Source organism: Oncorhynchus nerka, linkage group LG14 (assembly GCF_034236695.1).
Source record: "Oncorhynchus nerka isolate Pitt River linkage group LG14, Oner_Uvic_2.0, whole genome shotgun sequence".
NCBI lineage: Eukaryota > Metazoa > Chordata > Actinopteri > Salmoniformes > Salmonidae > Oncorhynchus > Oncorhynchus nerka.
In genome coordinates, this window is record NC_088409.1 from 27,315,855 (window position 1) to 27,343,340 (window position 27,486).

General features: G+C 39.3%; 1 protein-coding gene across 3 annotated transcripts in view; it reads right to left on the bottom strand.

The window, feature by feature from the left end:
• The window catches only part of LOC115125707 (chromodomain-helicase-DNA-binding protein 4-like), a 92,380-nt gene that overhangs the window by 49,525 nt on the left and 15,369 nt on the right, over positions 1-27,486 (bottom strand). For all 3 annotated transcript variants that reach the window (XM_065027886.1, XM_065027885.1, XM_065027884.1), the window contains 6 exons: positions 18,399-18,610; positions 16,684-16,815; positions 16,364-16,463; positions 16,052-16,243; positions 15,387-15,587; positions 15,118-15,255 (listed from right to left, as the gene is read on the bottom strand). In XM_065027886.1, the coding sequence (XP_064883958.1) occupies positions 15,118-15,255; positions 15,387-15,587; positions 16,052-16,243; positions 16,364-16,463; positions 16,684-16,815; positions 18,399-18,610 (975 nt within the window). The remainder of the gene's footprint in view (positions 1-15,117; positions 15,256-15,386; positions 15,588-16,051; positions 16,244-16,363; positions 16,464-16,683; positions 16,816-18,398; positions 18,611-27,486) is intronic.

Here is a 27,486-nt window from a genome sequence, read left to right on the forward strand (position 1 = left end):
GGTTATGGTACTGGCTATGACTATACTGGTTATGACTATAATGGTTATGGTAATGGTTATGGTACTGGTTATGTCTATAATGGCCATGGTACTGGTTATGTCTATAATGGTTATGGTATTGGTTATGTCTCTAATGGTTATGGTACTGGTTATGACTATAATGGTTATGGTACTGGTTATGACTATAATGGTTATGGTACTGGTTATTGAATATAATGGTTATGGTACTGGTTATGTCTCTAATGGTTATGGTACTGGTTATGTCTATAATGGTTATGGTACTGGTTATGTCTATAATGGTTATGGTACTGGTTATGTCTATAATGGTTATGGTACTGGTTATGACTATAATGGTTATGGTACTGGTTATGACTATAATGGTTATGGTACTGGTTATGGCTATAATGGTTATGGTACTGGTTATGACTATAATGGTTATGGTACTGGTTATGACTATAATGGTTATGGTACTGGTTATTGAATATAATGGTTATGGTACTGGTTATTGAATATAACGGTTATGGTACTGGTTATGTCTATAATGGTCATGGTACTGGTTATGACTATACTGGTTATGGTACTGGTTATGTCTATAATGGTTATGGTACTGGTTATTGAATATAATGGTTATGGTACTGGTTATGACTATAATGGTTATGGTACTGGTTATGGTACTGGTTATGACTATAATGGTTATGGTACTGGTTATGTCTATAATGGCCATGGTACTGGTTATGTCTATAATGGTTATGGTACTGGTTATGTCTCTAATGGTTATGGTACTGGCTATGACTATACTGGTTATGACTATAATGGTTATGGTAATGGTTATGGTACTGGTTATGTCTATAATGGCCATGGTACTGGTTATGTCTATAATGGTTATGGTACTGGTTATGACTATAATGGTTATGGTACTGGTTATGACTATAATGGTTATGGTACTGGTTATTGAATATAATGGTTATGGTACTGGTTATGTCTCTAATGGTTATGGTACTGGTTATGTCTATAATGGTTATGGTACTGGTTATGTCTATAATGGTTATGGTACTGGTTATGTCTATAATGGTTATGGTACTGGTTATGACTATAATGGTTATGGTACTGGTTATGACTATAATGGTTATGGTACTGGTTATGGCTATAATGGTTATGGTACTGGTTATGGCTATAATGGTTATGGTACTGGTTATGACTATAATGGTTATGGTACTGGTTATGACTATAATGGTTATGGTACTGGTTATTGAATATAATGGTTATGGTACTGGTTATTGAATATAACGGTTATGGTACTGGTTATGTCTATAATGGTCATGGTACTGGTTATGACTATACTGGTTATGGTACTGGTTATGTCTATAATGGTTATGGTACTGGTTATTGAATATAATGGTTATGGTACTGGTTATGACTATAATGGTTATGGTACTGGTTATGTCTCTAATGGTTATGGTACTGGTTATGACTATAATGGTTATAGTAATGGTTATTGAATATAATGGTTATGGTACTGGTTATGTCTCTAATGGTTATGGTACTGGTTATGACTATAATGGTTATGGTACTGGTTATGTCTATAATGGCCATGGTACTGGTTATGTCTATAATGGTTATGGTACTGGTTATGACTATAATGGTTATGGTACTGGTTATGTCTATAATGGTTATGGTACTGGTTATGTCTATAATGGTTATGGTACTGGTTATGACTATAATGGTTATGGTACTGGTTATGCCTATAATGGTTATGTCTATAAATGGTTATGGTACTGATTATGACTATAATGGTTATGGTACTGGTTATGACTATAATGGTTATGGTACTGGTAATGTCTATAATGGTTGTGTCTATAATGGTTATGTTACTGGTTATGACTAAAATAGTTATGGTACTGGTTATGCCTATAATGGTTATGGTACTGATTATGACTATAATGGTTATGGTACTGGTTATGACTATAATGGTTATGGTACTGGTAATGTCTATAATGGTTGTGTCTATAATGGTTATGTTACTGGTTATGTCTATAATGGTTATGATACTGGTTATGACTATAATGGTTATGACACTGGTTATTGAATATAATGGTTATGGTACTGGTTATGTCTCTAATGGTTATGGTAGTGGTTATGTCTATAATGGCCATGGTACTGGTTATGACTATAATGGTTATGGTACTGGTTATGTCTATAATGGTTATGGTACTGGTTATGTCTATAATGGTTATGGTACTGGTTATGACTATAATGGTTATGGTTATGACTATAATGGTTATGGTACTGGTTATGTCTATAATGGTTATGGTACTGGTTATGTCTCTAATGGTTATGGTACTGGCTATGACAATACTGGTTATGACTATAATGGTTATAGTAATGGTTATTGAATATAATGGTTATGGTACTGGTTATGTCTCTAATGGTTATGGGACTGGTTATGACTATAATGGTTATGGTACTGGTTATTGAATATAATGGTTATGGTAATGGTTATGTCTATAATGGTTATGGGACTGGTTATGACTATAATGGTTATGGTACTGGTTATGACTATAATGGTTATGGTACTGGTTATTGAATATAATGGTTATGGTACTGGTTATGTCTATAATGGTTATGGTACTGGTTATGTCTATAATGGTTATGGTACTGGTTATGTCTATAATGGCCATGGTACTGGTTATGACTATAATGGTTATGGTACTGGTTATGTCTATAATGGCCATGGTACTGGTTATGTCTATAATGGTTATGGTACTGGTTATGTCTCTAATGGTTATGGTACTGGCTATGACTATACTGGTTATGACTATAATGGTTATGGTAATGGTTATGGTACTGGTTATGTCTATAATGGCCATGGTACTGGTTATGTCTATAATGGTTATGGTATTGGTTATGTCTCTAATGGTTATGGTACTGGTTATGACTATAATGGTTATGGTACTGGTTATGACTATAATGGTTATGGTACTGGTTATTGAATATAATGGTTTTGGTACTGGTTATGTCTCTAATGGTTATGGTACTGGTTATGTCTATAATGGTTATGGTACTGGTTATGTCTATAATGGTTATGGTACTGGTTATGTCTATAATGGTTATGGTACTGGTTATGTCTATAATGGTTATGGTACTGGTTATGACTATAATGGTTATGGTACTGGTTATGACTATAATGGTTATGGTACTGGTTATGGCTATAATGGTTATGGTACTGGTTATGACTATAATGGTTATGGTACTGGTTATGACTATAATGGTTATGGTACTGGTTATTGAATATAATGGTTATGGTACTGGTTATTGAATATAACGGTTATGGTACTGGTTATGTCTATAATGGTCATGGTACTGGTTATGACTATACTGGTTATGGTACTGGTTATGTCTATAATGGTTATGGTACTGGTTATTGAATATAATGGTTATGGTACTGGTTATGACTATAATGGTTATGGTACTGGTTATGTCTCTAATGGTTATGGTACTGGCTATGACTATACTGGTTATGACTATAATGGTTATGGTAATGGTTATGGTACTGGTTATGTCTATAATGGCCATGGTACTGGTTATGTCTATAATGGTTATGGTATTGGTTATGTCTCTAATGGTTATGGTACTGGTTATGACTATAATGGTTATGGTACTGGTTATGACTATAATGGTTATGGTACTGGTTATTGAATATAATGGTTTTGGTACTGGTTATGTCTCTAATGGTTATGGTACTGGTTATGTCTATAATGGTTATGGTACTGGTTATGTCTATAATGGTTATGGTACTGGTTATGTCTATAATGGTTATGGTACTGGTTATGTCTATAATGGTTATGGTACTGGTTATGACTATAATGGTTATGGTACTGGTTATGACTATAATGGTTATGGTACTGGTTATGGCTATAATGGTTATGGTACTGGTTATGACTATAATGGTTATGGTACTGGTTATGACTATAATGGTTATGGTACTGGTTATTGAATATAATGGTTATGGTACTGGTTATTGAATATAACGGTTATGGTACTGGTTATGTCTATAATGGTCATGGTACTGGTTATGACTATACTGGTTATGGTACTGGTTATGTCTATAATGGTTATGGTACTGGTTATTGAATATAATGGTTATGGTACTGGTTATGACTATAATGGTTATGGTACTGGTTATGGTACTGGTTATGACTATAATGGTTATGGTACTGGTTATGACTATAATGGTTATGGTACTGGTTATGACTATAATGGTTATGGTACTGGTTATTGAATATAATGGTTATGGTACTGGTTATGTCTCTAATGGTTATGGTACTGGTTATGTCTATAATGGTTATGGTACTGGTTATGTCTATAATGGTTATGGTACTGGTTATGTCTATAATGGTTACGGTACTGGTTATGTCTATAATGGTTATGGTACTGGTTATGACTATAATGGTTATGGTACTGGTTATGACTATAATGGTTATGGTACTGGTTATGGCTATAATGGTTATGGTACTGGTTATGACTATAATGGTTATGGTACTGGTTATGACTATAATGGTTATGGTACTGGTTATTGAATATAATGGTTATGGTACTGGTTATTGAATATAACGGTTATGGTACTGGTTATGTCTATAATGGTCATGGTACTGGTTATGTCTCTAATGGTTATGGTACTGGCTATGACTATACTGGTTATGACTATAATGGTTATGGTAATGGTTATGGTACTGGTTATGTCTATAATGGCCATGGTACTGGTTATGTCTATAATGGTTATGGTATTGGTTATGTCTCTAATGGTTATGGTACTGGTTATGACTATAATGGTTATGGTACTGGTTATGACTATAATGGTTATGGTACTGGTTATTGAATATAATGGTTATGGTACTGGTTATGTCTCTAATGGTTATGGTACTGGTTATGTCTATAATGGTTATGGTACTGGTTATGTCTATAATGGTTATGGTACTGGTTATGTCTATAATGGTTATGGTACTGGTTATGTCTATAATGGTTATGGTAATGGTTATGGTACTGGTTATGTCTATAATGGTTATGGTAATGGTTATGGTACTGGTTATGTCTATAATGGTTATGGTAATGGTTATGGTACTGGTTATGTCTATAATGGCCATGGTACTGGTTATGTCTATAATGGTTATGGTACTGGTTATGACTATAATGGTTATGGTACTGGTTATTGAATATAATGGTTACGGTACTGGTTATGTCTCTAATGGTTATGGTACTGGTTATTGAATATAATGGTTATGGTACTGGTTATGACTATAATGGTTACGGTACTGGTTATGACTATACTGGTTATGAATATAATGGTTATGGTACTGGTTATGACTATAATGGTTATGACTATAATGGTTATGGTACTGGTTATGCCTATAATGGTTATGGTACTGGTTATGACTACAATGGTTATGGTACTGGTTATGACTATAATGGTTATGGTACTGGTTATGACTATAATGGTTATGATACTGGTTATGACTATAATGGTTATGGTACTGGTTATGTCTATAATGGTTATGGTACTGGTTATGTCTATAATGGTTATGGTACTGGTTATGTCTATAATGGTTATGTTACTGGTTATGACTATAATAGTTATGGTACTGGTTATGCCTATAATGGTTATGTCTATAATGGTTATGGTACTGATTATGACTATAATGGTTATGGTACTGGTTATGACTATAATGGTTATGGTACTGGTCATGTCTATAATGGTTGTGTCTATAATGGTTATGGTACTGGTTATGTCTATAATGGTTATGATACTGGTTATGACTATAATGGTTATGGTACTGGTTATTGAATATAATGGTTATGGTACTGGTTATGTCTCTAATGGTTATGGTAGTGGTTATGTCTATAATGGCCATGGTACTGGTTATGACTATAATGGTTATGGTACTGGTTATGTCTATAATGGTTATGGTACTGGTTATGTCTATAATGGTTATGGTACTGGTTATTGAATATAATGGTTATGGTACTGGTTATGTCTCTAATGGTTATGGTACTGGTTATGACTATAATGGTTATAGTAATGGTTATTGAATATAATGGTTATGGTACTGGTTATGTCTCTAATGGTTATGGTACTGGTTATGACTATAATGGTTATGGTACTGGTTATGTCTATAATGGCCATGGTACTACTGGTTATGTCTATAATGGTTATGGTACTGGTTATGACTATAATGGTTATGGTACTGGTCATGTCTATAATGGTTATGGTACTGGTTATGTCTCTAATGGTTATGGTACTGGTTATTGAATATAATGGTTATGGTACTGGTGGTACTGGTTATGTCTATAATGGTTATGTTACTGGTTATGACTATAATAGTTATGGTACTGGTTATGCCTATAATGGTTATGTCTATAATGGTTATGGTACTGATTATGACTATAATGGTTATGGTACTGGTTATGACTATAATGGTTATGGTACTGGTAATGTCTATAATGGTTATGGTACTGGTTATGTCTCTAATGGTTATGGTAGTGGTTATGTCTATAATGGCCATGGTACTGGTTATGACTATAATGGTTATGGTACTGGTTATGTCTATAATGGTTATGGTACTGGTTATGTCTATAATGGTTATGGTACTGGTTATGACTATAATGGTTATGGTACTGGTTATGACTATAATGGTTATGGTACTGGTTATGTCTATAATGGTTATGGTACTGGTTATGTCTCTAATGGTTATGGTACTGGCTATGACAATACTGGTTATGACTATAATGGTTATAGTAATGGTTATTGAATATAATGGTTATGGTACTGGTTATGTCTCTAATGGTTATGGGACTGGTTATGACTATAATGGTTATGGTACTGGTTATTGAATATAATGGTTATGGTAATGGTTATGTCTATAATGGTTATGGGACTGGTTATGACTATAATGGTTATGGTACTGGTTATGACTATAATGGTTATGGTACTGGTTATTGAATATAATGGTTATGGTAATGGTTATGGTACTGGTTATGTCTATAATGGTTATGGTACTGGTTATGTCTATAATGGTTATGGTACTGGTTATGTCTATAATGGCCATGGTACTGGTTATGACTATAATGGTTATCGTACTGGTTATGTCTATAATGGCCATGGTACTGGTTATGTCTATAATGGTTATGGTACTGGTTATGTCTCTAATGGTTATGGTACTGGCTATGACTATACTGGTTATGACTATAATGGTTATGGTAATGGTTATGGTACTGGTTATGTCTATAATGGCCATGGTACTGGTTATGTCTATAATGGTTATGGTATTGGTTATGTCTCTAATGGTTATGGTACTGGTTATGACTATAATGGTTATGGTACTGGTTATGACTATAATGGTTATGGTACTGGTTATTGAATATAATGGTTATGGTACTGGTTATGTCTCTAATGGTTATGGTACTGGTTATGTCTATAATGGTTATGGTACTGGTTATGTCTATAATGGTTATGGTACTGGTTATGTCTATAATGGTTATGGTACTGGTTATGTCTATAATGGTTATGGTACTGGTTATGACTATAATGGTTATGGTACTGGTTATGACTATAATGGTTATGGTACTGGTTATGGCTATAATGGTTATGGTACTGGTTATGACTATAATGGTTATGGTACTGGTTATGACTATAATGGTTATGGTACTGGTTATTGAATATAATGGTTATGGTACTGGTTATTGAATATAATGGTTATGGTACTGGTTATGTCTATAATGGTCATGGTACTGGTTATGACTATACTGGTTATGGTACTGGTTATGTCTATAATGGTTATGGTACTGGTTATTGAATATAATGGTTATGGTACTGGTTATGACTATAATGGTTATGGTACTGGTTATGTCTATAATGGTTATGGTACTGGTTATGACTATAATGGTTATGGTACTGGTTATGACTATAATGGTTATGGTACTGGTTATTGAATATAATGGTTATGGTACTGGTTATTGAATATAATGGTTATGGTACTGGTTATGTCTCTAATGGTTATGGTACTGGCTATGACAATACTGGTTATGACTATAATGGTTATAGTAATGGTTATTGAATATAATGGTTATGGTACTGGTTATGTCTCTAATGGTTATGGTACTGGTTATGACTATAATGGTTATGGTACTGGTTATTGAATATAATGGTTATGGTAATGGTTATGTCTATAATGGTTATGGTAATGGTTATGGTACTGGTTATGTCTATAATGGTTATGGTACTGGTTATGTCTATAATGGCCATGGTACTGGTTATGTCTATAATGGTTATGGTACTGGTTATGTCTCTAATGGTTATGGTACTGGCTATGACTATACTGGTTATGACTATAATGGTTATGGTAATGGTTATGGTACTGGTTATGTCTATAATGGCCATGGTACTGGTTATGTCTATAATGGTTATGGTACTGGTTATGACTATAATGGTTATGGTACTGGTTATGACTATAATGGTTATGGTACTGGTTATTGAATATAATGGTTATGGTACTGGTTATGTCTCTAATGGTTATGGTACTGGTTATGTCTATAATGGTTATGGTACTGGTTATGTCTATAATGGTTATGGTACTGGTTATGTCTATAATGGTTATGTCTATAATGGTTATGGTACTGGTTATGACTATAATGGTTATGGTACTGGTTATGACTATAATGGTTATGGTACTGGTTATGGCTATAATGGTTATGGTACTGGTTATGGCTATAATGGTTATGGTACTGGTTATGACTATAATGGTTATGGTACTGGTTATGACTATAATGGTTATGGTACTGGTTATTGAATATAATGGTTATGGTACTGGTTATTGAATATAACGGTTATGGTACTGGTTATGTCTATAATGGTCATGGTACTGGTTATGACTATACTGGTTATGGTACTGGTTATGTCTATAATGGTTATGGTACTGGTTATTGAATATAATGGTTATGGTACTGGTTATGACTATAATGGTTATGGTACTGGTTATGTCTCTAATGGTTATGGTACTGGTTATGACTATAATGGTTATAGTAATGGTTATTGAATATAATGGTTATGGTACTGGTTATGTCTCTAATGGTTATGGTACTGGTTATGACTATAATGGTTATGGTACTGGTTATGTCTATAATGGCCATGGTACTGGTTATGTCTATAATGGTTATGGTACTGGTTATGACTATAATGGTTATGGTACTGGTTATGTCTATAATGGTTATGGTACTGGTTATGTCTATAATGGTTATGGTACTGGTTATGACTATAATGGTTATGGTACTGGTTATGCCTATAATGGTTATGTCTATAAATGGTTATGGTACTGATTATGACTATAATGGTTATGGTACTGGTTATGACTATAATGGTTATGGTACTGGTAATGTCTATAATGGTTGTGTCTATAATGGTTATGTTACTGGTTATGACTAAAATAGTTATGGTACTGGTTATGCCTATAATGGTTATGGTACTGATTATGACTATAATGGTTATGGTACTGGTTATGACTATAATGATTATGGTACTGGTAATGTCTATAATGGTTGTGTCTATAATGGTTATGTTACTGGTTATGTCTATAATGGTTATGATACTGGTTATGACTATAATGGTTATGACACTGGTTATTGAATATAATGGTTATGGTACTGGTTATGTCTCTAATGGTTATGGTAGTGGTTATGTCTATAATGGCCATGGTACTGGTTATGACTATAATGGTTATGGTACTGGTTATGTCTATAATGGTTATGGTACTGGTTATGTCTATAATGGTTATGGTACTGGTTATGACTATAATGGTTATGGTTATGACTATAATGGTTATGGTACTGGTTATGTCTATAATGGTTATGGTACTGGTTATGTCTCTAATGGTTATGGTACTGGCTATGACAATACTGGTTATGACTATAATGGTTATAGTAATGGTTATTGAATATAATGGTTATGGTACTGGTTATGTCTCTAATGGTTATGGGACTGGTTATGACTATAATGGTTATGGTACTGGTTATTGAATATAATGGTTATGGTAATGGTTATGTCTATAATGGTTATGGGACTGGTTATGACTATAATGGTTATGGTACTGGTTATGACTATAATGGTTATGGTACTGGTTATTGAATATAATGGTTATGGTACTGGTTATGTCTATAATGGTTATGGTACTGGTTATGTCTATAATGGTTATGGTACTGGTTATGTCTATAATGGCCATGGTACTGGTTATGACTATAATGGTTATGGTACTGGTTATGTCTATAATGGCCATGGTACTGGTTATGTCTATAATGGTTATGGTACTGGTTATGTCTCTAATGGTTATGGTACTGGCTATGACTACACTGGTTATGACTATAATGGTTATGGTAATGGTTATGGTACTGGTTATGTCTATAATGGCCATGGTACTGGTTATGTCTATAATGGTTATGGTATTGGTTATGTCTCTAATGGTTATGGTACTGGTTATGACTATAATGGTTATGGTACTGGTTATGACTATAATGGTTATGGTACTGGTTATTGAATATAATGGTTTTGGTACTGGTTATGTCTCTAATGGTTATGGTACTGGTTATGTCTATAATGGTTATGGTACTGGTTATGTCTATAATGGTTATGGTACTGGTTATGTCTATAATGGTTATGGTACTGGTTATGTCTATAATGGTTATGGTACTGGTTATGACTATAATGGTTATGGTACTGGTTATGACTATAATGGTTATGGTACTGGTTATGGCTATAATGGTTATGGTACTGGTTATGACTATAATGGTTATGGTACTGGTTATGACTATAATGGTTATGGTACTGGTTATTGAATATAATGGTTATGGTACTGGTTATTGAATATAACGGTTATGGTACTGGTTATGTCTATAATGGTCATGGTACTGGTTATGACTATACTGGTTATGGTACTGGTTATGTCTATAATGGTTATGGTACTGGTTATTGAATATAATGGTTATGGTACTGGTTATGACTATAATGGTTATGGTACTGGTTATGGTACTGGTTATGACTATAATGGTTATGGTACTGGTTATGACTATAATGGTTATGGTACTGGTTATGACTATAATGGTTATGGTACTGGTTATTGAATATAATGGTTATGGTACTGGTTATGTCTCTAATGGTTATGGTACTGGTTATGTCTATAATGGTTATGGTACTGGTTATGTCTATAATGGTTATGGTACTGGTTATGTCTATAATGGTTACGGTACTGGTTATGTCTATAATGGTTATGGTACTGGTTATGACTATAATGGTTATGGTACTGGTTATGACTATAATGGTTATGGTACTGGTTATGGCTATAATGGTTATGGTACTGGTTATGACTATAATGGTTATGGTACTGGTTATGACTATAATGGTTATGGTACTGGTTATTGAATATAATGGTTATGGTACTGGTTATTGAATATAACGGTTATGGTACTGGTTATGTCTATAATGGTCATGGTACTGGTTATGTCTCTAATGGTTATGGTACTGGCTATGACTATACTGGTTATGACTATAATGGTTATGGTTATGGTACTGGTTATGTCTATAATGGCCATGGTACTGGTTATGTCTATAATGGTTATGGTATTGGTTATGTCTCTAATGGTTATGGTACTGGTTATGACTATAATGGTTATGGTACTGGTTATGACTATAATGGTTATGGTACTGGTTATTGAATATAATGGTTATGGTACTGGTTATGTCTCTAATGGTTATGGTACTGGTTATGTCTATAATGGTTATGGTACTGGTTATGTCTATAATGGTTATGGTACTGGTTATGTCTATAATGGTTATGGTACTGGTTATGTCTATAATGGTTATGGTACTGGTTATGACTATAATGGTTATGGTACTGGTTATGACTATAATGGTTATGGTACTGGTTATGGCTATAATGGTTATGGTACTGGTTATGACTATAATGGTTATGGTACTGGTTATGACTATAATGGTTATGGTACTGGTTATTGAATATAATGGTTATGGTACTGGTTATTGAATATAACGGTTATGGTACTGGTTATGTCTATAATGGTCATGGTACTGGTTATGACTATACTGGTTATGGTACTGGTTATGTCTATAATGGTTATGGTACTGGTTATTGAATATAATGGTTATGGTACTGGTTATGACTATAATGGTTATGGTACTGGTTATGGTACTGGTTATGACTATAATGGTTATGGTACTGGTTATGACTATAATGGTTATGGTACTGGTTATTGAATATAATGGTTATGGTACTGGTTATTGAATATAATGGTTATGGTACTGGTTATGTCTCTAATGGTTATGGTACTGGCTATGACAATACTGGTTATGACTATAATGGTTATAGTAATGGTTATTGAATATAATGGTTATGGTACTGGTTATGTCTCTAATGGTTATGGTACTGGTTATGACTATAATGGTTATGGTACTGGTTATTGAATATAATGGTTATGGTAATGGTTATGTCTATAATGGTTATGGTACTGGTTATGTCTATAATGGCCATGGTACTGGTTATGTCTATAATGGTTATGGTACTGGTTATGTCTCTAATGGTTATGGTACTGGCTATGACTATACTGGTTATGACTATAATGGTTATGGTAATGGTTATGGTACTGGTTATGTCTATAATGGCCATGGTACTGGTTATGTCTATAATGGTTATGGTACTGGTTATGACTATAATGGTTATGGTACTGGTTATGACTATAATGGTTATGGTACTGGTTATTGAATATAATGGTTATGGTACTGGTTATGTCTCTAATGGTTATGGTACTGGTTATGACTATAATGGTTATGGTACTGGTTATTGAATATAATGGTTATGGTACTGGTTATGTCTATAATGGTTATGGTACTGGTTATGTCTATAATGGCCATGGTACTGGTTATGTCTATAATGGTTATGGTACTGGTTATGTCTCTAATGGTTATGGTACTGGCTATGACTATACTGGTTATGACTATAATGGTTATGGTAATGGTTATGGTACTGGTTATGTCTATAATGGCCATGGTACTGGTTATGTCTATAATGGTTATGGTACTGGTTATGACTATAATGGTTATGGTACTGGTTATGACTATAATGGTTATGGTACTGGTTATTGAATATAATGGTTATGGTACTGGTTATGTCTCTAATGGTTATGGTACTGGTTATGTCTATAATGGTTATGGTACTGGTTATGTCTATAATGGTTATGGTACTGGTTATGTCTATAATGGTTATGTCTATAATGGTTATGGTACTGGTTATGACTATAATGGTTATGGTACTGGTTATGACTATAATGGTTATGGTACTGGTTATGGCTATAATGGTTATGGTACTAGTTATGGCTATAATGGTTATGGTACTGGTTATGACTATAATGGTTATGGTACTGGTTATGACTATAATGGTTATGGTACTGGTTATTGAATATAATGGTTATGGTACTGGTTATTGAATATAACGGTTATGGTACTGGTTATGTCTATAATGGTCATGGTACTGGTTATGACTATACTGGTTATGGTACTGGTTATGTCTATAATGGTTATGGTACTGGTTATTGAATATAATGGTTATGGTACTGGTTATGACTATAATGGTTATGGTACTGGTTATGTCTAATGGTTATGGTACTGGTTATGACTATAATGGTTATAGTAATGGTTATTGAATATAATGGTTATGGTACTGGTTATGTCTCTAATGGTTATGGTACTGGTTATGACTATAATGGTTATGGTACTGGTTATGTCTATAATGGCCATGGTACTGGTTATGTCTATAATGGTTATGGTACTGGTTATGACTATAATGGTTATGGTACTGGTTATGTCTATAATGGTTATGGTACTGGTTATGACTATAATGGTTATGGTACTGGTTATGACTATAATGGTTATGGTACTGGTTATTGAATATAATGGTTATGGTACTGGTTATTGAATATAATGGTTATGGTACTGGTTATGTCTATAATGGTCATGGTACTGGTTATTGAATATAATGGTTATGGTACTGGTTATGGCTATAATGGTTATGGTACTGGTTATGACTATAATGGTTATGGTACTGGTTATGACTATAATGGTTATGGTACTGGTTATTGAATATAATGGTTATGGTACTGGTTATTGAATATAACGGTTATGGTACTGGTTATGTCTATAATGGTCATGGTACTGGTTATGTCTCTAATGGTTATGGTACTGGCTATGACTATACTGGTTATGACTATAATGGTTATGGTAATGGTTATGGTACTGGTTATGTCTATAATGGCCATGGTACTGGTTATGTCTATAATGGTTATGGTATTGGTTATGTCTCTAATGGTTATGGTACTGGTTATGACTATAATGGTTATGGTACTGGTTATGACTATAATGGTTATGGTACTGGTTATTGAATATAATGGTTATGGTACTGGTTATGTCTCTAATGGTTATGGTACTGGTTATGTCTATAATGGTTATGGTACTGGTTATGTCTATAATGGTTATGGTACTGGTTATGTCTATAATGGTTATGGTACTGGTTATGTCTATAATGGTTATGGTACTGGTTATGACTATAATGGTTATGGTACTGGTTATGACTATAATGGTTATGGTACTGGTTATGGCTATAATGGTTATGGTACTGGTTATGACTATAATGGTTATGGTACTGGTTATGTCTATAATGGTTATGGTACTGGTTATTGAATATAATGGCTATGGTACTGGTTATGACTATAATGGTTATGGTACTGGTTATTGAATATAATGGTCTTGGTACTGGTTATTGAATATAATGGTTATGGTCCTGGTTATGTCTATAATGGTTATGGTACTGGTTATTGAATATAATGGTTATGGTACTGGTTATTGAATATAATGGCTATGGTACTGGTTATTGAATATAATGGCTATGGTACTGGTTATGACTATAATGGTTATGGTACTGGTTATGACTATAATGGTTATGGTACTGGTTATGACTATAATGGTTAAGGTACTGGTTATGACTATAATGGTTATTGTACTGGTGTGTGTTTGACCTTTGACTGGTTGTTCTTCAGCCTGTGTGCCTCATCCACCACCAGACAGGCCCAGTCTATGGAGCCCAGCACAGCCTGGTCTATAGTGATCAGCTCATAGGACGTCAGCAGGACATGGAACTTCACCGATGAGTCTTTCTGCAGGGAAACAGAGCGAGAGGAAGGGGGCAAAGGATTAGGGGGTAACAACAAAGATATAATGAACAACAATAACAACCATGACAGCACCTTATCAGTCTCCCCATCCTCCCATCCCATTCGTCTCTCACCCTCATCTTAGAGGCCTTCTTGCCTCCCCGGATGGCATTGCCCTCGAAGGAGAACTCGTTTTCTCTGATGACGGCTCTGCTGTCCTTGTCTCCTACGTAGGTCACCACGTACATGTCCGGGGCCCACAACTCAAACTCTCTCTCCCAGTTAATGATGGTGGACAGGGGGGCGCTCACCAGGAACGGGCCCTTTGAATGACCCTGGAGAGGTGGAAGGTCAGGGGTTAATAGGTGAGTGAGTAAAACACTTTAGGTGAATCAGAAAAGAGAAGTGCCTAAGTCCGATTTAGATGCTCTGCCCTTATCCCCTAACATTGGACTGATCATTCACATCACTAGGTATTTAGCAGTAGGGTAATAACTCAACCTAGCCTTCTGATAAGACTAGCTGGACTTTGCTTGTATTTGTCCCAGCCTGCCTTTAGGACAGAGTCCCTCTTTTTGGACTAGTTCCCTTTGATGGGCGGTTTTATTGTTTGTCCAGGGTTTGGCAGTGAAATTATTGACAAGGGAAGGCAGACTGGACGAGAGACAAAAACTTACATACACACAAGATATCTCTCTCACACACACACACTCTGAAACACATCGCTGTGGAATCAGATGACCACATCCTTTTGCCTATCCAGCACACACAGACCCCAATACAGACCCTACCAACACACCTCTTTGTAGAGTGAGTAGAGGAAGACAGCGGTCTGGACAGTCTTGCCTAGACCCATCTCATCAGCCAGTATAGTGTCAGTGGCCTGAGCCCAGGAGAAACGCAGCCAGTTGAGACCCTCCAGCTGGTAGGGGTGCAGCGTTCCCCTTGTAGTGTCCAGGTAGTCTGGCTGATGGTCAAACTTGATGGTGGGCTGGAGGGGAAGTGGAAGATAAACATCTTCATTTACATCACAGAGCAGAATCATGAATCAATGTGACTAGAAGATTTGGACGATTCACATGAAAAGGAACAAGGAAGTACCCGTACTTACATCCACCACAGGGTTAGCAGGGGGTTTCTCACTCTTCTTCACTTTAGCTATCTTCTTCAGCTTCTTACCAGGCCTGCCCTCATCTCCCAACATCAACTCTCTGAGAGAGAGAGAGAGAGAGAGAGAGAGAGAGAGAGAGAGAGAGAGAGAGAGAGAGAGAGATGGAAGAGGGGGTAGGTAGAGAAAGATGGAAGACATGAAGAGGATTAGATTATTGCGTCAGGTTACTTACTATAGGGTGCTATAGGTTACTATAGGTTGCTATAGGTTACTATAGTTATCAGAGTTTTGTGTGCATGTATTGTTGAGTGTGTGCGTACCTGTGGTTCCAGTAGGTCTGCTTGTATTGGTCGTACTCTGGGATGTCCATCTCCTCACTCTCCCAGGAGGCCTGGTCGTAGGCCAGATCCCTCCACTTGATCAGGTAGTGCACGTTGTTCCTCTTATCCACACTGGAGAGAGGAGGAGAGGGGAAGGACAATGATGATATTATGGTTTACATCTGTATTGATACAAATAGGATACAGAGGTGTTAAACAATATACTGCCATTTTTACAACAAATAAACAGCCTTTTCCTTTACAGAACTGACTATGACATGCCTGTGTTAGGAGGTAGTATGTTTTCGTCTCTGCGTTAGACCACTCGATTTCGTCTCTGCGTTATATTGGCATCGAACATGTCACTCTCCCTAGGGGAGGGGGTGACCTTGATCATTTATTGTTAAAACGAGAGGCTGCCTCTTTGTATTCCATTTTAATATTTGATAATTAACCAATGATATTAGGCCACTCTTGGCCATGATTACAGACACCTGTGTCTTTTGAAACTACATAAACGAGTCATCCCGCAGTGTTTGTGATTATACCCTGATGAAGACAGCTTGGCTGTCGAAACGTTGGTCATTCAATTTTTGCATCTGAGCTCCTAGAGTGTGTGGCTCTCTTTTATTTTCAAGTTTTCTACTCCGCTAGTCAGCACCTCGCCTAAGAAGGTGTGCGTAGTATGGTAGTATGTTACCTATGCTGTGTTGTGTTAGCGTGTTTATCCCAGGTGTGTGTGTTAGTGTGTGTATCCCAGGTGTGTGTGTGTTAGCGTGTTTATCCCAGGTGTGTGTGTGTTAGCGTGTTTATCCCAGGTGTGTGTGTTAGTGTGTGTATCCCAGGTGTGTGTGTGTTAGCGTGTTTATCCCAGGTGTGTGTGTTAGCGTGTGTATCCCAGGTGTGTGTGTGTTAGCGTGTGTACCCCAGGTGTGTGTGTTAGCATGTGCACCCCAGGTGTGTGTGTGTGTTAGCGTATGTACCCCAGTTGTGTGTGTGTTAGCGTGTGTACCCCAGTTGTGTGTGTGTTAGCGTGTGTACCCCAGGTGTGTGTGTTAGCGTGTGTATCCCAGGTGTGTGTGTGTTAGCGTGTGTACCCCAGTTGTGTGTGTGTTAGCGTGTGTACCCCAGGTGTGTGTGTTAGCGTGTGTATCCCAGGTGTGTGTGTGTTAGCGTGTGTATCCCAGGTGTGTGTGTGTTAGCGTGTGTATTCCAGGTGTGTGTGTGTTAGCGTGTGTATTCCAGGTGTGTGTGTGTTAGCGTGTGTATTCCAGGTGTGTGTGTGTTAGCGTGTGTATTCCAGGTGTGTGTGTGTTAGCGTGTGTATCCCAGGTGTGTGTGTGTTTGTTAGCGTGTGTATCCCAGGTGTGTGTGTGTTAGCGTGTGTATTCCAGGTGTGTGTGTGTTAGCGTGTGTATTCCAGGTGTGTGTGTGTTAGCGTGTGTATTCCAGGTGTGTGTGTGTGTTAGCGTGTGTATTCAGGGTGTGTGTGTGTTAGCGTGTGTATCCCAGGTGTGTGTGTGTTTGTTAGCGTGTGTATCCCAGGTGTGTGTGTGTTACCGTGTGTATCCCAGTTGTGTGTGTGTTAGTGTGTGTATCCCAGGTGTGTGTGTGTGTTACCGTGTGTATCCAAGGTGCCTGTGTGTGTTAGCGTGTGTATCCAAGGTGCCTGTGTGTGTTAGCGTGTGTATCCAAGGTGCCTGTGTGTGCGCTACCTGTGGTTGAGGATGCGGTGGATCATGAGCCACTCCATCTTGACTCCGTAACGGTAGAACTCCTCCTCCATGTGAACATACAGGGGGTCCTTGTTCTTCCTCTTAGTGCTCTTGTCATCGTCCCCCTCCCCTCCGAAGTCCACCAGCGGGGGCTCGTCCATGTCTGTCTTCCTCTGGTAGTTACGGAACATCACCTGGCAGTTCAGCTCCAACTGGAGGGAGGGAAAAGAGTGAAGAGGGAAAAAAGATGAGTCTACTCTCGATTTAGTACATAAGGATGAAGACATTGAACCTAGGGCTGTTGCGGTGACCGTATTACCGCCAACCCGGCAGTCATGGCGGCAGTAAAATTCCATGTAATCCTTTTATGCACTCTGGACATGCTTTGGTAGTACCCAACTTACTACCCAACTACCATCAGGTCCTAATGGTCTGGTACTCAGGGCTCTATTGTCCCTCCATCAGTTCCTAATGGCCTGGTACTCTGGGCTCTATTGTCCCTCCATCACGTCCTATTCAGGGCTCTATTGTTCCTCCATCAGGTCCTAACGGCCTCGTACTCAGGGCTCTATTGTCTCTCCATCAGTTCCTAATGGCCTGGTACTCAGGGCTCTATTGTCCCTCAATCAGGTCCTAATGGCCTAGTACTCAGAGCTCTATTGTTGCTCCATAAGGTCTAATGGCCTGGTAACTCAGGGCTCTATTGTCTCTCCATCAGTTCCTAATGACCTGGTACTCAGGGCTCTATTGTCCCTCAATCAGGTCCTAATGGTCTGGTACTCAGGGCTCTATTGTCCCTCTAACCACTCTGACATCAAAGCAAATGCAATGGGAAATCACATCAAACACTTATCATCAAAACAGAAGGCCTATCATACCTTTAAAACTCACCTCACTGTGATGATTTGAAGAAACAAGTTTAACAGCAGGTTGAAACAGTATAAAACATGGTTGTTGTGGATGTTGTTTCAAAGCCTATAAAATGGACAGCGCTTTCTCAGGTGATGACTAATTCAAAACACCCTAACACATATTTGAGTTTATGCATAGGCTTATTTTTTAATTTTACCTTTATTTAACTATAGGCAAGTCAGTTAAGAACAAATTATTGTTTTCAGGAGCAGAACGACAGATTTGTACCTTGTCAGCTCGGGGGTTTGAACTTGCAACCTTCCGGTTACTAGTCCAACGCTCTAACCACTAGGCTACCCTGGCCCAAGATCAAAAAAATGTGTTGTGTCTTTACAATACATAGCCTAACGCATATTACACATGGCAGAAAAACATAAAACAAAATTGATTTAAGATGTCTGGTACTCATGGCTCTAGCCTAACAAATGTGAGTAATTGCCTTTGAGTGTGGACTGCATTATTATTATTTTAATCTATATTTAATTTAACCTTTATTTAACTAGGCAATTAATTTAAGAACAAATTATTATTTACAATGACAGCCTACTGGGGAACAGTGGGTTAACTGTCTTGTTCAGGTGCCCAACGACAGATTTCTACCTTGTCAGCTCGGGATTTGATTCAGCAACCTTTCGGTTACTGACCCAACACTCTTATATTTCTGTCTCAGCTGCTCATATTAAGCACATGTTCCACTATAAAACCGAAGCAGCCTGATTTCTGAGACATTCTATGGTTTGTATCACTCACAACTAAAGTTGCCAAATAACTATTAAATCTAGCATATAGGACCTGTTTCAAGTGATCACTTTTTCACTCAACATAGCCACTTCATATGCTCCATAAATGGGAAAAATCTCCTTTCTATTTCATTCAGCTATTCTCAATTATATTCTTCTTACTATAAAATCATGTAAAATAAAAATAATGGCACGGAACTTATAAACATATTGTCACACCTACTTCCGCTCCCTCACCTCCAGCGCGCGACGTCACCGGTCTACTAACCACCGGAAATGGCTATTATATTACGCACACCTGTTCCTCATCATTACACACACGTGGCCATCATTTTCCCCTTGATTTCGCCCCCTTTATTTAGCCCTCAGTTGCCATCAGTCATTAGGTGGTATTGTTTTCTCTCGTGTTCAGAATGCTTCTCATGTTTGTTCTTTTGTATCGTTTCATGAAGATGGCGCTGACAGAGATGGTTGCCTCGTTTCGAGTCCTTAGGAAACTATGCAGTATTTAGTTTTTTTATGTATTATTTCTTACATTGTTAGCCCAGAAAATCTTAAGTGTTATTACATACAGTTGGGAAGAACTATTGGATATAAGAGCGACGCTAAGTTACCATCATTACGACCAGGAATATGACTTTCCCGAAGTGGATCCTTTGTTCGGACCACCACCCAGGACAGTAGATCTAATCCCAGACACCGACCAAAAACAACGTCGCCGCAGAAGAGGCAGACGGAGCGGCCCCCTGGTCAGGCTCCGTAGGCGTGCACACCGCCCACTGCTTCCGAGTATACTACTTGCCAATGTCCAGTCTCTTGACAACAAGGTAGACGAAATTAAAGCAAGGGTTGCCTTCCAGAGAGACATCAGAGATTGTATCATTCTCTGTTTCACGGAAACATGGCTATCTCGGGATACGTTGTCGGAGCTGGTTCAGCCACCGGGCTTCTTCATGCGTCGCGTTGACAGAGATAAACACCTCTCTGGGAAGAAGAAGGGCGGGTGTGTATGCTTCATGATTAACGACTCATGGTGTAATCATAATAACATACAGGAACTCAAGTCCTTCTGCTCACCAACCTAGAATTCTTTAGAATCAAATGCCGGCCATAATATCCCCCAAGAGAATTCTCATCAGTTATCATCACAGTTGTGTATATACCCCCTCAAGCAGACACTACGCCGGAACTTTACTGGACTCTATGTAAACTGGAAACCATATATCCCGAGGCTGCATTTATTGTATCTGGGGTTTTTAACAAAGCAAATTTGAGAACAAGGCTACCTAAATTCTATCAGCATATTGATTGGAGCACTTGCGTGGGCAATACACTCGATCACTGCTACTCTAACTTCTGCGATGCATACAAGGCCCTTCTTCGCCCTCCCTTCGGGCAAATCCGACTAAGAGTCCATCTAGTTCCGACCGTCTTATAGGCAGAAACTCAAACAGGATGTACCCGTAACTAAAGCCATTCAACACTGGTCTGACCAATCGGAATCCACGCTTCAAGATTATTTTGATCACTCGGACTGGGAAATGATCCGGGCATCGATATATTAACATCGATATATATACGGACTCTGTGAGTGAGTTTATAAGGAAGTGCATTGGAGATGTTGTACCCACTGTGACTATTAAATCCTACCCTAACCAGAACCGTGGATGGATGGCGGCATTAAGGCAAAAATGAAAGAGCGAACCACCGCATTTAACCATGGATAGAGGACTGAGAATATGGCCGAATACAAACAGTGTAGTTGTTCCCTCTGCAAGGCAATCAAACAAGCAAAATGTCGGTATAGGGACAAAGTGAAGTTGCAATTCAATGGCTCAGACATGAGACGTATGTGGCAGGGTCTACAGGAAATCACGGACTACAAAAAGAAAACCAGACACGTCACGGACATCTCACTTCCAGACAAACTAAACACCTTCTTTGCCCGCTTTGAGGATAATACAGTGCCACCCTCCTTATCCGTGGCCGACATGAGTAAGACATTTAAAAGTGTTAACCCTCGCAAGGCTGCTGGCCCAGATGGCATCCCTAGCCGCCTCCTCAGAGCATGCGCAAACCAGCTGGCTGGTGTGTTTACAGACATATTCAATCTCTCCCTATCCCAGTCTGCTGTCCCCACATGCTTCAAGAGGGCCACTTTAATAAATGGATCACTAGTCAATTTAAACAATGCCACTTTAATAATGTTAACATATCTTACATTACTCATCTCATATGTATATACTGTACCTTAAACCATCTAGTGCACCTTTCCTATGCTGTTCGGCCATCACTCATCCATATATTTATACGTACATATGTCACGTCCTGATCTGTTTCACCTGTTCCTGTTATTGTCTCCACCCCCTCCAGCTGTCGCTTATTTTCCCCAGTGTGATTCCTGTCTCTCTGTGGCAGTTCATCTTGAATGTTAGTCAAGTCAACCAGCATGTTTTTCCCGTACTCCTTTTGCTATTCTCTTTTTGATAGTCTTCCCGGTTTTGACCCCTGCCTGACTCTGGACTACTTTCCCGCCTGCCTGATCATTCTGCCTGCCCTGACCTTGACTCTGCCTGCCCTGCCCTTGAGTCTGCTTGCCCTTCGGTACCGTTTGGACTCTGAACTGGTTTTGACCCTTTTGCTTGTCCACGACCATTCTCTTGCCTTACCTTATTGGATAATAAATATTGTAAGACTCCAACCATCTGCCTCCTGTGTCTGTATCTGGGTCTCACCTTGTGTCATGATACATATTCTTATTCCATCTCTTTAGATTTGTGTGTATTAGGTAGTTGGGGAATTGTTACATTACTTGTTAGATATTACAGCACTGTCGGAACTAGAAGCACAAGCATTTTGCTACACTCACATTAACATCTGCTAGCCATGTGTATGTGACCAATAACATTTGATTTGATTATTAAACTCACCTTCTACACCTGTTTCCTGACTCCCGGCATATACGTTACAGAATACCACCTAACAATATGGAAGCAGCAGAAGATAAAAACCTTCTTCTAGACGGTCAATGAACCGGGTCATCTACTCCACCAACACCACAACCAACTGGCACAACTGGGTACAACCATGAGGGAAGTCCTCCGTGTTCTCCACCGCCTCGACACCACCAGCGAGGTTCTCCATACCCCTATCAGAGGGCCTCCTACCATGGGTCATCACAGTGAGCCAGTCCCCCAGCCCACCCAGCCCATGCCTGACTATCCCTTCCAGAGAAGTATGACGGAACTCCATCGAAATGCCGTGGCTTCCTACTAAAGTGCTCCCTCTACTTCCCCTATCAGATGGGGAACCCCCATCATCGAGAGGTCCAAGGTTGCCACGGTCCGCATGGGAGGAGGAACTGGGTTACTATGAGAGGTTCATGGCTCTGTTCAGGGCGGTCTTCGACCAACCTCCAGAGGGCAGAGAGGGAGGTGAGCAACTGTTCCAACTCCAGCAGGGTGCCCAGACCACTGCGGAGTGCGCCCTCACCTTTCAGAATGTGGCAGCCTCCAGTAGATGGAATGAGCTGGCGCTCCGTACTCTATTCCGCAGTGGACTGCGCACGGAGATCCAGACACAGTAGGCATGTCGGGATGACAACATATCCTTGGACGCTCTCGTGTCAATGGCCATCCGTCTGGATAACCTTCTTCGGGAGCACAGGTGTCCACCTCGCCACTCGCCTCCCTCCTTTGGCTGTCCTGAGGCAGAGCCTGAACCTATGGAGGTAGAGGCCACACACCTCTCCACAGCAGAGCAGGCTCCGCCAGGCTCTGGAGAGGGAGCCCGCTCCTGCTACCTGCCCTCCAGAAGGTATTTACGTCCCCATGGGGGTGAGAGATCGGCTGTTGACCTGGGCACACACATCCCTCTGTCGCTGGATACCCAGGTATCACCCGCACCATCCAATCCTCCACGAGAAATACGGGTGGCCCACCTTGGCGTAGGACGTCGCCCAATATGTCAACTCATGCTAAACATGAACCCAATACAAATCTCCCTGGCACGCTCCAGCAGGAAAACTACTTCCCCTTCCCATGCCTCAGCGGCCAAGGTCACAGCTGTCCATAAACGTTGTAACTGATCTCCCCTTTCTGATGGTTTTACCACTATTATGGTTGTTGTTGACATATTCTCTAAATCCCCCCATTTTATCCCTCTCTCTGGACTACCTACCACTCTCCATGTCACTATTCCAGCAGGTCTTCCGGTACTACAGTCTTCCAGAGGACATCGTTACCGACCGTGGTCCCCAGTTCACTTTGCGGGTCTGGAAACCTTTATGAAGAAGCTGGGGGTCACGGTCACCCTCACATCCGGGTACTGAATGAGGTCTGGATAGGCTAAATGTGTTAATGTTTTTTTGTATCCCCCATATATATAACATTCTATTGGTTGCAAGAATTTTGTATAATAATTTAAATTGAAAAATGTGAAGTTTTGAATCCGTTGTCGTTTTGCATGTCAATTCATAAACCATGTGCCATGGAATCGGTACAGTGCCTTGCAAAAGTATTAATCTCCTTCGGCATTTTTCCTATTTTGTTGCATTACAACCTATAATTTAAATTGATTTTTATTTGGATTTCATGTAATGGACATACAGTAAATAGTCCAAATAAATTAAGTGAAATTTAAAAAAATGACTTGTTTCAAAAAATGCAAAAAAAAATAGAAATACGGAAAAGTGGTGTGCGTGCATATGTATTCACTCCCTTTGCTATGAAGCCCCTAAATAAGGTGTGGTGCAACCAATTACCTTCAGAAGTCACATAATTAGTTAAATAAAGTCCACCTGTGTGCAGTCTAAGTGTCACATGATCTGTCAATGATCTCAGTATATATACTGCTCAAAAAATAAAGGGAACACTTAAACAACACAATGTAACTCCAAGTCAATCACACTTCTGTGAAATCAAACTGTCCACTTAGGAAGCAACAGTGATTGACAATAAATTTCACATGCTGTTGTGCAAATGGAATAGACAACAGGTGGATATTATAGGCAATTAGCAAGACACCCCCAATAAAGGAGTGGTTCTGCAGGTGGTGACTACAGACCACTTCTCAGTTCCTATGCTTCCTGGCTGATGTTTTGGTCACTTTTGAATGCTGGCGGTGCTTTCACTCTAGCGGTAGCATGAGACGGAGTCTACAACCCACACAAGTGGCTCAGGTAGTGCAGCTCATCCAGGATGGAACATCAATGCGAGCTGTGGCAAGGTTTGCTGTGTCTCTCAGCGTAGTGTCCAGAGCATGGAGGCGCTACCAGGAGACAGGCCAGTACATCAGGAGACGTGGAGGAGGCCGTAGGAGGGCAACAACCCAACAGCAGGACCGCTACCTCCGCCTTTGTGCAAGGAGGAGCACTGCCAGAGCCCTGCAAAATGACCTCCAGCAGGCCACAAATGTGCATGTGTCTGCTCAAACGGTCAGAAACAGACTCCATGAGGGTGGTATGAGGGCCTGATGTCCACAGGTGGGGGTTGTGCTTACAGCCCAACACCGTGCAGGACGTTTGGCATTTGCCAGAGAACACCAAGATTGGCAAATTCGCCACTGGCACCCTGTGCTCTTCACAGATGAAAGCAGGTTCACACTGAGCACGTGACAGACGTGACAGAGTCTGGAGACGCCGTGGAGAACGTTCTGCTGCCTGCAACATCCTCCAGCATGACCGGTTTGGCGGTGGGTTAGTCATGGTGTGGGGTGGCATTTCTTTGGGGGGCCGCACAGCCCTCCATGTGCTCGCCAGAGGTAGCCTGACTGCCATCAGACCCCTTGTGAGACCATATGCTGGTGCGGTTGGCCCCGGGTTCCTCCTAATGCAAGACAATGCTAGACCTCATGTGGCTGGAGTGTGTCAGCAGTTCCTGCAAGAGGAAGGCATTGATGCTCTGGACTGGCCGGCCCGTTCCCCAGACCTGAATCCAATTGAGCACATCTGGGACATCATGTCTCGCTCCATCCACCAACGCCACGTTGCACCACAGACTGTCCAGGAGTTGACGGATGCTTTAGTCCAGGTCTGGGAAGAGATCCCTCAGGAGACCATCCACTACCTCATAAGGAGTATGACAAGGCGTTGTGGGGAGGTCCTACGGGCACGTGGAGGCCACACACACTCCTGAGCCTCATTTTGACTTGTTTTAAGGACATTACATCAAAGTTGGATCAGCCTGTAGTGTGGTTTTCCACTTTAATTTTGAGTGTGACTCCAAATCCAGACCTCCGTGGGTTGATACATTTGATTTCCATTGATCATTTTTGTGTGATTTTGTTGTCAGCACATTCAACTATGTAAAGAAAAGTATTTAATAAGAATATTTCATTCATTCAGATCTAGGATGTGTTATTTTAGTGTTCCCTTTATTTTTTTGAGCAGTGTATATACACCTGTTCTGAAAGGCCCCAGAGTCTGCAACACCCCTAAGCAAGGGGCACCACCAAGCAAGAGGCACTATAAAGACCAAGGAACTCTCCAAATAGGTCAGGGACAAAGTTGTGGAGAAGTAGAGATCAGGGTTGGGTTATAAAAAAAATATCTGAAGCTTTTAACATCCCACGGAGCACCATTAAATCCATTATTAAAAAATGGAAAGAATATGGCACCACAACAAACCTGCCAAGTGCGGGCTGCCCACCAAAACCCACAGACCAGGCAAGGAGGGCATTAATCAGAGAGGCAACAAAGAGACCAAAGATAACCCTGAAGGAGCTGCAAATCTCCACAGCGGAGATTGGAATATCTTTCCATAGGACCACTTTAAGCCGTACACTCTCCAGAGTTGGGCTTTACTGAAGAGTGGCCAGAAAAAAAGCCATTGCTTAATTTTAAAGAAAGAAATAAGCAAACACATTTGGTGTTTCACCAAAAAGCATGTGGTAGACTCCCCAAACACTAGGAAGAAGGTACTCCGGTCAGATGAGACTTATACTGTGCCTTGCGAAAGTATTTGGCCCCCTTGAACTTTGCGACCTTTTGCCACATTTCAGGCTTCAAACATAAAGATATAAAACTGTATTTTTTTGTGAAGAATCAACAACAAGTGGGACACAATCATGAAGTGGAACGACATTTATTGGATATTTCAAACTTTTTTAACAAATCAAAAACTGAAAAATTGGGCGTGCAAAATTATTCAGCCCCTTTACTTTCAGTGTAGCAAACTCTCTCCAGAAGTTCAGTGAGGATCTCTGAATGATCCAATATTGACCTAAATGACTAATGATGATAAATACAATCCACCTGTGTGTAATCAAGTCTCCGTATAAATGCACCTGCACTGTGATAGTCTCAGAGGTCCGTTAAAAGCGCAGAGAGCATCATGAAGAACAAGGAACACACCAGGCAGGTCCGAGATACTGTTGTGAAGAAGTTTAAAGCCGGATTTGGATACAAAAAGATTTCCCAAGCTTTAAACATCCCAAGG